Here is a 13,352-nt window from a genome sequence, read left to right on the forward strand (position 1 = left end):
AAATCAGAGAGATATGGACTGATTGGTGAATTATGAGATGGGTGGAAAACTGACATAACCACTTGCCTCAAGTGATAGTCAAAGGACTGAAATTCATCTAGCGGTGAAATGTTAAATATGCAAAAAAGTATTGAAACAAAGATTTATGGAGAGGAATCAATGCTTTCCTTTGCTAAGCTAGCAGCACGCCAGACCACAGGATGCACTCCTGGGATCATAGAAAACTTGGATGCAGCTTTTAGCTATGCAGCAGAGAAAACATACTTGCTTCTAATAGGCTGAAGTGCAGAGTTTAGCTGACACTGGGTTAATTAAAACACTTCTGTTCTCTGTACACTGACACAGCAAAAGTGCATCTTCTCTTCAGTAAAGTATTGCCCATTGAAGAAGACTGAGTATTTTCCAGATTCTTTGGCAAAAGAGTTACAAACTTTGCAAGGATAACTGTCAGCCATTTAACATTTACATAAGAAAATCTTTTTTATATAAATATATATATTTGCATATAAATATACAAACACTTATATCCACACATACGAAGTGATTTTCTTTTCAACAGATTGACATAGTTTGGCCTGTCATTTCTCATAACATCTGAGCAAAAACAGAGATTAAGAACTGAGATGACTACAGTGAAAAAGACACACTAAAAGGAATGTCTGCCTTCAAACACCCATCAAACTTGTCAGAGCTCATCAATGTTCCGTTCCATTCAGACATGAGCATATTCTGTTTATACTGTTGGCCAGCTGGCAAAAGCAGAAATGATGTAGTCGCATCAACAGAGGGACATACTGGCACTAACAAGTTTGGCCTTCTATTTAGCCTGGGCTAAATCAGTGTCATGCTGTCATTACTCCACAGCTTCTAGTTCAAACCTTGATCCAAGCCAATCAATTCAAAGTAGAAGTGAAGTAACCTGGTATCTGTCTGAAAAACACATTCTGAACACACACATCAGGAGCAGGCTATGGTGTGCCTTCCACTGGCATCCCAGACAAGCAGCATTGCCACGCTGTTCCTAAAGGTCCTTTAGGAGAGTTTTACAGAACATCGCCTGCCATTTTGCAGCAGACTGGAAGACACAAGAGCACTGCTGCATGACCAAATGAGAGAAACCCCTTCAGGCACGCAGGTATGCAACGTCCAGGAAAGAAACATCCTGCTATCTACTGCTCCTGCATCCAGCATTTCCGAGTTCCACTGCCAATTGTTTAGTACTGCGCTACTAACAAAATTCTGTTTTCCCCCATCCTCTATCTGCATAGACACGATTTAGTTTCCAGTTTCTCCTGCAAGTCTGATTCCTTCTAGATCCTCTAATTTTAAAAATTTCAGATTTAAACCTAGATATTGAGAAGCAGTACCATAAATATTGAACATTTCAAAAGGTCAAACTGTTAAATAGCATTTTCTATTACTTTAAACATGTTATATAGCATCCAAACAATAACAAACAAAACAAACAAAAAAGCCACCCAAAACCCCCACCCATCTAAATGCAGGGTTTAATGGTGACCATGTTTTTTGTTTAAGTATTGCCAGAAAATTCATTCCTAATCCTTATAATAATTTTCTAGGTCAGAGTAAGATTAGATCCACAATAGCACAGATAACTGATGTCTGGCCTTAAGTTAATATCATTTCTGTTGTCCTAGTTGGGGTTTCTTGTTTTGGTTTGGGTATTTTAAAGAAAAAGTTTTGTCAAAATGTAAATGGTACATTTGTTTATTAAAGAATCCCATCAAACAAACCTCGTCACTGGCAAAAATTAATGACTTACGAAGTACTGTGGCTTGTAGGAGTAGCTACTTCATACGACTTGCTTGATGGTTAGATTTAAAACTGATTAACAGAAACAGATAAATCAACTTTTTGTATAACTGATTTCTGTGGAAAAGAGTCCACAGCAGCACAACTGGATTTATCCCTAAGCATTCAGTTCCAATTCCCATTTCCAGGAGGTTGTTTTGGCCTCCCGCATACAGTCTCAGCTTAAAGATGATGACAATTCCATTACTAGCAAATCCATAACAACTACCCTATGCGCATAAAAAAATTTGGATGTAAGGAAATGTGCTTTGGGTAAGTAGGAAGAAAACATATGACTTTATCAAAAGTATCAGCAAGATTTCTTAAGCACAAATACAGTCATCCGTTAATGTATATCTCTAAGCTTTCAAAAATGTTGGAAGTCTGGCTCGTGATTCTCAAAACCAGTGCTGTTTTCTTGCTATGTTTACTTTTTTTTCTGAGGATAAGACTCAACTCACGTAATGAATGACTGCTTCCATAGAACTGTATTGGTGTAATTTCCATATCCAGAATACATTCCAGACACTATCTCCACTGAAGTTACAGGACAATGCAAATCTGCCTTCAGGAAAATGCACACAGAGGTAAGTTCTGAAGAAGGCTTTTAAATTACCAGTTCGAGTAGGAAGGTGTGCCTGCACTTCCAATTCTTTATTTGTTAAGAAAGAAATTGTCTTGCATAAAGAGTGTGATTGATAAAAGTTAGATTTGACTGCTCCATCTAGTGGCTCATTAGGCATCATTTTAATCATAAAGAATATGTTTCCTAATGGGTTAAAAAGAGCCATTGTGGTGTTTGCTTCTTCTCTGAACAACACAGCAAAATAAATTCTTAGCACCTAGCTCTTTTCACAGCATAACATGAAAATAATAGCAAAAAATGGAATCAAATTTCATGAAAGTTTAACATAGGTGCATAAAAAGAGGTAAATATGTTTACATTTTTAATTATTAGCTTATGCTATTTAGTTAATAAACTTTAACAACAATGGCAAAGTTTTAAAAATTGTTCCTTTGAATTTACAGTTGAAGTTATTTGATTGAGTTGGCATTTCCAGCGAAAAAATAACTTACATTTTCAGTAAAAGAGCCAAATGAATAGCAAGCCAACCATTAAAACATATACACTGACTCTTACCTATAAGTAGTACATTTCAAAGCTCAGGTCTGAGTCAGAAAATTACTTTTACTCTGTGAGGGACAATTCTGAAACAAATTTACAGCACCACTGATTTTTAGAGGGAGAAAGAATCGTGTGCCCTCCAGTCTAACCAAGGCTGTTCCACGGCAATTCTAAAAAATATTGAGAATTTAAATCCTTCAGAAAAGTGGCATAAGAACATGACCAAGTTGCTTTAAATAGAACATTTTTAGAATAACTAATTAAAATGGAAGCTCGAATTGCAGAGGAAAAAATTACCAAACTGAGGACTAGGTTTCAAAAACTAGAAATTTAAATTCTAGAAAATAATGTATACAATTATATCATAAAATATTGCCCTGGGTTCAGCAGTAGCAGTCATGTTTCTCCTTCATGGTAGCTGGTGCAGTGCTGTGTTTTGACTTCCAGCCTGGGAACAGTGCTGGTGATACCGATGTTTTCGGTTGTTGCTAAGTGATGTTTACCCTGACCAAGGACTTTGTGAGGCTCATGCTCTGCCAGGGAGGAGGGGAAGCCGGGAGGAAGCAGAGACAGGACACCTGACTCAGGCTAGCCAAGGAGGTATTCCATACCACAGCACGTCATGCCCAGGGAGGTAACTGGGAGTTACCCGGAAGTACACGAGCTTCTGGGTCAGACTCGTTTCTTGGCCAGTGGTATTGTATTCTCTTCCCCAGGGAGAGCCCGGGGGGGGGGGGGGGCCTTGATTGCTCTCAGCCTGGCACCACTCACTGGGAGCGAGCGAACAAGCTGTCTGGCTAGGGTTTAAACCACGACAAAAATGTCGGTTAAAACCAGATAAATGTGTGATGTACTTCATTTCTCCTTGATACATGTCTGAAAACATTTTGTCTTAAATTACAAATATCAATGAGAGGTAGCCAAGGAAACTGCTTATTTCTCCACCACACACACTTCCCACAGCTAACACCATAGGTATATTAAGGTAGCACCCTATCTGCAATCAAAACCTCTGTGTAATGAAAGATAAATGTATGATTTGATTCATTATAGACATTCATTTAGAATTGCAAAATAATCCCACAATACCTGCGGCTCAAGTGAAGTGTACAAAACACATTAAGTTCAACACCTTTTAAAATCTATTGTTCCAGTAACAGCCCACCTTCCTTTCAAGAGCATGACTTGGATTTGGGAAGTTTAGATGAGTCACACTGCTCTTGCACATTTCTCAATTTGCCCAGTGGACCAAGTTAGACATGGTTCAATTTGCATATTAGGTACATCAAAGCCACAGGTCACAAAGTAAAGAATGCTGATATTTGCTTATCTAAAATAGAAAAGGTTGAGTTTACAGACAGGAAGAAAATGTGAAAAGAAAATATTCTGCATAAAATGTTTTAGTAGAAGTTGCTCCATGGCTGCAAAGAAAATGAAATAAAATCTTTAGTACAGAGGGTCTAAAAAAATATTGCTGTAGGTATGCATTTTCCTGAGTAGCCTCATAGTATTTCTGAGACCTATGTTCTCTTAAAGAATAGCTCTAAGGTTGAAATTGTTTAACAATTAGACAGCCCTTCAAGTACTATTTTTGCAGTCAGTCAAGGGAACGTGCTGAGGAACTCATGCATGAGAGAGAGAGAGATATTTTAAGAAGCCAAACATGTACAAATGCAGAGACTTCAAGTGTTGGGCATCTCAAAAAGTGATTAATACGACTGTTAACATTTAGAGCAGTTGGGTGTCTGCAGTGGGAGGCAGTGACCTTATTAAAAGTTAGGCTAGCAGCATGAAAATTCTAACCGTTTACTACATGCACCTACCAATAAATAATCACTTTTACATATTGCGCTTTGTATATCCTGCTTGCAGACTTTTTCTCACAGCGAACTTATCCACAAAATACAAAAACATCTCTCAAACTGAAAATAACAGTATAAAACTCTGCCTTGTCCTTATGTGTCTTCAGTTTGAGATGGTGGCAGTAACTAATGAAAAATAAGTAAACAATCCAGTGGCTGAAAAAGGCTGTGAGGTGTGGACATCTGGTCTTTTTAGATGAAAGAAATAGTTCCACAATGTCTCTAAGAGGCTGGCAGTAAACATGCACGAATCAATTTGTTACCTGATAGGAAAAGCAAGCAGGGAAACATATGGGCAATTTAGCTGATTAACAGCAAATTAATAGGTAGAGAGAACAGGAACCTAGGCTCAATTGAATCCCTTGTGGTAGTAATGCACAGTTAGCCACAAGAGAATGCAAGTGTGCCAGAGGACACTTGAAAGTAATCTGGAATTCTACTGTATACTGATAAATGGAAGAAAAAGGTACCCAATAATATGTCCTTGCATAAATAAGCATACAATTTTATTATCATAAAGGCAAGTTGGAGTATCAGTCATGGACTGAAATCTCACCAATCTCACTGCACAAAGACAAAATGAAACCCCACTGAATTTGCAATTTAAATGCAAGGCAAGAAAACGGGCAAAGAAAGGTGTCAAAAAAGGATAAGCTACAATCTGAAGTACTGTGGATTTAGCCCCAGATTTCTGCACCTTGGCCCAGAGCCTGCCACAGGAACAACAGTATTTTTATCTTAGAGCAACTCCAGTTAAGGCTATGAAGAAATCAATTTTTATTTCCAGAAATCCTCAATTTCAACTAAGAAATTATGATCATGATTATTCTTAACTTTCCTTTTCTGTCCTTAGAGTTGACATGGTTTCTGTCAGCAAGCTTCAACCTCCCCAACAGTAACTTAACCCTCAGGCTTAGAAAGAAGCACTCAAACTCTTTCCCCCTCCAGCTTCTTCTTTCTCATTTAAACCTCAGTTCTTCTCCCTGCCTTTTTTTGTTGTTGTTCTTGTTTTTTCTCTCTTTCTTTTCTAGGCTATTGAACACCAATCCATCTCACCTTTCCACATATATCATATTTTATAGACCTTGGTCAATCTCACCAAAGACTGCAAACTCCCTCCAGCATGTTCACAACTAGAGAAAGGGCTCTGCTATGACATCCCTATTTATATGGTTATGTATCTCAGTGAAGTGTTGCACTTCTTGGCAACAGTATAACTTTTTTCCCACTAATGCTCAGCTCATTTCATTTGCATATGCATGTATGTATTCTGCATAATTCCATATACACAAAACAGATTTCTTACTGCCTTAGCTAATTTAACAAGCACTTATTTACAGCTCCGTAAGGGCTGCAAATAATTTCAGCTACTCAAAAGCACTGAATATTGATAGCACTGAATAATGTAAGCACTGACCAAAATTCTGAAGCTAGAGCCATTTTAGATTATACTTTCATTAAAATCTGAATCCGATGTAGATCTAAATTATGGCACAAAGACTAGAAGATAAACTGGAACTAATTTCTAAGAATTAACAATCTTCCTAGCAAGAGTATTTTGTTTTACACTGTTAAAGCTCAGCCACATTTTAAACAAATTCAGCTCTTCTGAAAACTCCATGCCCAACTCTTCATGAGAACAGATGTTAAAATATGCTAGCAGATGTTACAGTACAACTTGACTTGCCTACATGCTAGATTTGAAATACCTCCGTGAAAATCTTTAGCTAAAAACATTTAAAACCAGCTTCCTTTTCTCTATAGACTTTTCTGGATGTTTTCCTTTGGTCCATTTATACACCCTATTGCACACTTGTGGTTTCTCTCTTAGCCCACAAGCTACCTTCTTTACCAACAATGCTACAGCACTTGGAAGAAACCACTGGGGCAGAGATTTAATTTATGCTCTTCCCTCCCCTTTTACACACACAGTCTCCCAAGCACCAGCACCCAAAGTGGTGCTCAAAAAACCAGAGGAGGATGGAGTAAGGGGTCAGATCCTCTCCTCCTGGAGCTGAGCCAGCACCAACACATTTGTCTGCAAACCACAGCATCGCTTTTTCCTTCGGACTTCCAGGTTCTCTCCTTCTGGTTACAACCCCTCTGTCTCACACCTGTGCATACACTAAGATCCCAACAAGATCCCTGACCATAACACTTTCTAACCAGAAGGGTAATGTCATAAGAATGAAGTGAAATTGGATTGCCCTGTTCCTCCCAGTACCATAAGAAAGGAATTAAAAATGAAACAATCACATCTTCACTGAAAGAATCTGGAATGTCAGCTCAGGAGGTTTGTTTCAAACAGGGTTCCAACTCTATCATGCTCTTCTGACTCCCAACTGAATCCATTAGTGAGTATGCAAAAGTGATTTTTACTGAGCTTTTTACCATTTTGCTGACAATATACAAGTACTAGGCATATTTTCAAGCTTAAATGGTGTGAACAAAATGAACATTTGGCGAAATATGACCAATGAGTATGCAGTATGTAAAACCTTCACCACATCTATTTACAAAAAAAAGCACATGAGCAGCTTTCAGTACTTCCTCATACTGTCCCAATTTTCAACACTATTTTATCTTCCCCTTTCAAAGATGGCATGATAGAAGCCTAGAATATCTCTCATACCTCTAATGGGATAAAAGAAGCTAAGTACAACCTTGTCCGAACACAAATCTACTAGTTCTACACAAAGTCTTGGTTTTAAACTTGAAAGAAAATATCTGTTTTCCTCAAACTTTCTCCAAACCTGATTTTCATTCTTCATTGAATGGCAGTAGGCAGAAGCTGTTCTCAGTTTTAAAATGAGGTCTGGATTTCATTTGTAATAGGCTGGTTTATGTTGTTCTACCAAGTCTTTGAAGCAAGTATGAATGCAATTTATGCCTTCTAAGAGGACTCATGTTCCCTTTGCCAAGAGAGTGTTGCCACTGGAAAACTCAGCCCATTTAATGTTCAACTATAATGCATTTCAGAATAAGGAATCCTACAGCCTATATTAATAATAGGATTAAAACTGTGATCAGCAATTGGTAACAGTAACCTGTGAAGGGTATAGACTGATTGGGCTTTTTTGTTTGTTTTTTTTTTTTAAGAAATTTGAGAGGACCTTTTTGGACATCACTAAACAGTTCTTTCTCTAGATTTAAGCCAGCATGAAAACAACTCAACATAAATCTTTAGGTTCTCCACCAAAGAGGCAAATCTCAGTAGACTATGGAAGATATTTATTTGCTAGAAAGAAAGTATCTCCAGTGTTTTGGAATTATTTTGTTAATAATTCTGGCAAAATACGTATTAAATGGTTACAGCAAATAGCAGGTGATGGATGTACTAGCTCTTCCTCAAAAACAGAGTCAGCTAGAGCAGATTTCTCAGGGCATTCCCCCAAGCATCTCCACAGTTGATGAGGTTTTGAGCATCTCCAAGGATGAAGACTGTACAACATCTCTGTGTGATATGTTCCAATGTTTGACAGTCAAAAAAAGCACGGATATTTATGTCTAAGTACAATCTGGATGAAGATTTCAGGGTCATGATTACCATCCCTCCTTAAAAATGAGTAGAAAACAAGCTTACATATTTCGAATGGACAAGTTCATGCTCAGAAAGTTAAAACAAGCAGCTATTCAGATGGGATAGGAGAGAAATGCTGTCTCTTTTTCTATATATACCTAGAGCTTTAGGGGATGTCAGGAGACCACAACATCAGATAAAGACAGACAGGTTAGCATATATGAATCAAAGACGTCAGGAAACAGTGCCAGGAACTAAAAGGCAAGGCAGACAAACCATTGGCATTTTGAGTATGAACACCAGTAGAAAACTTTCAAGTTACAAACATAGATAATTAAACTAAAGAGCTAAAAGCTACTTTCAAAGACACAAAAAGCCTTCAGCTCACTGTAATGTCACTTAAAGACAAATTAGGGCTATAAGACAGTTGGTAGGCTTTACAACAGTCTTTTCAAATGATGCTTATTTTATCTGTTCACCATTCATGAATTTGATTAGCTTCTTCACCCAGAAGAAAGGCTTTGTTTCAAAGCACACAGTGTGCTATACTTATTCCTTACTGCTAAGTGTTACCATCAACAGAAGAAGACAAACTGAAATAACAGACTTTAAACATACTTGTAAGCTTGGGAGCCAATTCATCTAGACACCACATTAGGCAATTCTCATTTCTTTCCTATATAACACTCCCCTTGCCCCATATCCTGTCCTTGTTAGCAAGGAACTCTGGCAGATCCTTGATATTATTATTAAATGTAGTAAAATTTTGGATATTTTAAGACTAAGGTGTCAGTAAGATTATGATGCTTTATAATGGTCTCCTCACATTGTTACGGAACTTACTTGCCATTTCAACTCATACACAGAAAATTACTGGGCATACAGACAAAAGGATGAAGCAGTGACTAAAGGAGCACCAATATCAGTGAGAGAATAAACTACAAGCCTTTAATTCTGTCAGTTCTAGGTGAAAGAGGGAAGAGAATGAGAAAGAAACTCTTCAGCTGATGCTACCTGTAACCACCTCATCTAAGAATGTAAAAGGAAACATTGCAAACCAAATGTAAACATCTATAAGACACTTCTCAGTTGGGAAAAGAAAGGTAAGGGGAAAGAGCAAAAGTGTATGTTTTTAAAGACGCAAGAGAGAGAGAAAAATACAGATTTTTTTTTTTTCCCCAAACCATGGCCATGTGCATAATATACATAAAGGTCCTTACCTTTTTCACTGACACTTTCACTTTCTATCTCCACATCTTCACAGCTAGTATATTCTGGTGTTGATGCCCCTTCTTCCTCTGAGCTACTAACTGACATCTGCCTTTTCTTTCCGCCTCTTTTTGCTCTATGAGGCTTTGGAGGGGATGGCCGCACTGATTCCGACTGGTCAGAGCTAAGGGAATCATTCCTTAGCATGGTCTCCATTTTCTCCCGCTTTGCTTTTCGCATGAGAATAGCAGAGCTAGGATCAAGGCGGCTCTGTTTTTTAAAAGAATCGTGGTTCTTGTATTCTACGTGTTCTATAGGAACTGGACTATGCCTGGGAGTTGGTGGGCTATGATTAGTTAATTGTTTAGAAACAGAAATTCTTACATCACCTGTTCTGTCTATAGAGTACGACCTCTGAGTTTCCACAAGAGATTTTCTGTCCTGAGTTCCCTGTAATTGTGAGCGTTTTCCTAATTTATTCTCAGGTACCTCCGCTTCCTCCATTTCTGTATGTGCCAAAGCTACATCACTGTGTCTTCTCTCGTGCCGTGCTTTAGAAACTTTTGCATGCATGCGCATCTGCTGTTCCTCAGGATGAGGTTTTACAGGGTATCTTGCCAGATTGGGGTCACTCCTGTAACGGGTATGATACTCATCTTCCTTCGTTTGTGTTTCATCATCAGGCACTTTGCCTTCCTCAAGTTTCTCTGGCAAGTCCTGTGACTTGCCTTTCTCCAGCCTTCTACCTTCATGCCGCTCTTTACGCTCCCTGTCATCTGCTGGTCCTTCCTTCTGCAGTGAGGATTTTGGCACACGCTTACGCTCACTCTTTATAACTTTGCCATTCTGGTCCGAAACAGATATTGTCTTCTTCCTGCAGTGAAAAGGAGTACAATAATTAGAAGAACTGAATGCAAAATAAAATTATTTGTGTACACTGTTACTGTAAATAGATCATAAACCAGCGTAAAATATGGCAAAATACATAGAAAGGCACTGGCTGGATCCACTAAGATGAATTAAATCTATTAATCCTTCCAGCAGTACTTTTTATTTTGCAATAGTTAACAACCTCCAGAATCCACAAAAACATACGTTACGGATAGTCCAATTAATGAGTAAGATCACAAAGAATATTAACGTAAATAAATGCAGATAAGAAGAATTAACCCACTTAAGTAGGCAGACTCAAAGTCTTCTTTGTAGTAACTACAGCACTACGACAGAGTATTGGAATATATTCCCCATTTTTCTGGCAGCAGTCATGAGGGTTACAGACTAACTGCCCAAATTCACTTCAAGCACCCTGACAGTATATAAACACCACCAAATGAAGCATGTCCTTCAGCGGAGTGACAACTGCTCTGAGGGCCTTCCCAGTGTTGGGAGGAAAAAAAGTCAACATAATGAGGGAAAGGGACCACATTTTCATTTACATCATACATACACATAACACTAACCTGAGTTTTGGTGCAGTTACACCCTGACAGACCTCACCCACACAGTAAATTACTAACCACTGTTCATAATGCATTTTCAACTTTAATAGCTATGAAAAAAAATCAACCATTCTGGCCAAGGGAGAACCTTTTACGGAAAGCTCTTGCTTTGCTGCCGCAGGCTCCCTCAACTTCTCTGCCATCTGTAAGGCAGCAGCCAAAAGAACAGCAACTGCTTCATCGCATTAACCTCTCCTGATTTGCTAATCTCCAACCCATTCATCACAGTGAATACAGCTCAGAAATTTACTCACTTAACTCACTTAAAATATACTAGTTTGCTTCTGGGTGGCATAATTCTTGCACACAACTTTCTCTGAATTCGAGATGGTACTATTGCTGTTCTGCATGAATGTTTACTTTGTAGGTGTAAATGAGCTCTTTTACTTGTATTAATTTTAATAATAAACCAGGAACTGTCATTGATAAAAAGATAACACATAAGGATATCTAACAGAACTCCACAGGATGGATTTCCTGTTTGTTTGTTGAGGAGTTTTTGGGGGAGTACTGTTTATCAAAATTCTAGTACATATTTCAATAAGTTAAAGGCTTGCTCATTCACAGAATCATAGTGGTTTGGGTTGGAAGGGACCTTAAAGATCACCTAGTTCCAACCCCCCCTGCCGTGGGCAGGAACACCTTTCACCAGAACCCTCCACTTTGTTTACTAACTTTTAAATTTTTAATTTGGAAGATATTTTAAAGTAACCTACAATTCTGTATTAAAAGTGTACACCAAAATGCATTGAAGTACAGGAAAATATCCATAAAATACTTTTTTTTTCCTCTTTTCTATTGCACAGACCAAATCAGACAAGGTAGTTGCTAGTAAATATTTACCCTTCTTTAGCCATTACATCAACTTACTCTTTGCTTTTACATTGCTCTAGACACACACAACTAGCTCAGCTGACAGCCTTGTATAATATTACTGAATTAGCATTTATAATTGTGAGGCTCTGTCAAGACAGAAAGCATTACCTCTCTCTTGGAGGTTCACTTCTAGACCTTGACGAAGCTTGCTTTTGGTCCACACCCATAGCTGGCTGTGATACTTCTGCTCCTTTCCTACGGTCAGACTGGACACTGGAAGAGGAGATTTCCTGTGATGAGGCAGCTGCTGTACTTAAGGGAGTCTGTGATCTTGATCGCTCTTGAAGTCTTGCTTTCTTCTCTCTCGGTGCATCCGAGCTTCCGCCAGTTGCTGTATCACTGAGTGTTCCGTCCTGGCTGGGCGAAGGCTGTGGTCCACTTCCAAAAAACCACGCTCCAGATTTCGTTAGGATTTCTTGTTGCTTTCGACATAAATTGCATACCCACATAACCTAGTTGAAGACAACAAGAACAGTCAGTGCAGCTACCCCCCAAGCCCTCAAATGCATGCTATCACAGAGCAGGTATGATGTCTCACTCTCCTCTTAACTGGTGAGGATGGTGCTCATGACAGAACCCAGAACATGCTTCTCCAAGCACTAACTGCACTGGCGAGAGCCAAGCATCCTACAGGCACATGCTGTGTGAGCTTCTCCAAAATGTGCTGTCAACGTATGTCAGTCCTACCTTTAGCAATCCCCCCTCAGCCCAGCCCTAGCTCTCTTCTGCGTAAATACTGACAACATGACCAATGCTTGTTGATGCAGTTGCGGGGTGGGTTGGGTTTATTTTCACTGGTGTCTGCTGTCAGGACAAGTAAATGGGACTTATACCCAGTCTCCCTGGACTGGGAGCCAACTCAGACTCCCAGCCCAGAGCTGGGAGTTAGAGGTTGCTAACTCCCAACCTCTGCTGTCACAGAAAACTCACATGGTATGTCCCTTTAATTATTGTTTCTGACATAACATAACTCAACATTATGCTGCAAATAAATTTAGCATTTACTGTGCATGGTTTTAGCTACATCCACAACAACTACTTACCAGAGATGTAAGGTAAGACCTAAAGAAACCTACTAATAGAGAACTAAATGCACCAATAAAAAGAACTCAGAAGTACCATATATTCAGCTACTTTGAAATTATCTTTTATGATCTGTTTGAGTTATAGCTGTAAATAATAAATCAAAATTAAACATGTGTCTCTGTCAATCACAATGAAGCTGTGTACATGAATGACTCTTCTTAGGATTTTTTTAATTATTTTTTATATTCCAGATACACAGATAAACAAGAGCACACACAGTAAAGTGAGACTATGCTTCCAGTCTATATACAGTACAGGACAGTCTTCTGTACAGGAGTAAATTAGCAGGAAAAAATAAAAGTTAATCTGCATTCTAAAGTGACTATTAAAGAAAAAATTGAGACAAAGACAAAAGGAATTTT

General features: G+C 38.6%; 1 protein-coding gene across 23 annotated transcripts in view; it reads right to left on the bottom strand.

The window, feature by feature from the left end:
- RIMS1 (regulating synaptic membrane exocytosis 1) overlaps positions 1-13,352 on the bottom strand; it is a 303,442-nt gene that overhangs the window by 144,541 nt on the left and 145,549 nt on the right. For all 23 annotated transcript variants that reach the window (XM_061460482.1, XM_061460480.1, XM_061460507.1 and 20 more), the window contains 2 exons: positions 12,013-12,356; positions 9,541-10,403 (listed from right to left, as the gene is read on the bottom strand). In XM_061460482.1, coding sequence (XP_061316466.1) covers positions 9,541-10,403; positions 12,013-12,356 — 1,207 coding nt within the window. The remainder of the gene's footprint in view (positions 1-9,540; positions 10,404-12,012; positions 12,357-13,352) is intronic.

The sequence above is a fragment of the Pezoporus flaviventris genome, unplaced genomic scaffold (genome assembly GCF_033815535.1).
Source record: "Pezoporus flaviventris isolate CSIRO_AGI_PZ_B2104156 unplaced genomic scaffold, CSIRO_AGI_Pfla_v1 ptg000031l, whole genome shotgun sequence".
NCBI classification, from domain to species: domain Eukaryota; kingdom Metazoa; phylum Chordata; class Aves; order Psittaciformes; family Psittacidae; genus Pezoporus; species Pezoporus flaviventris.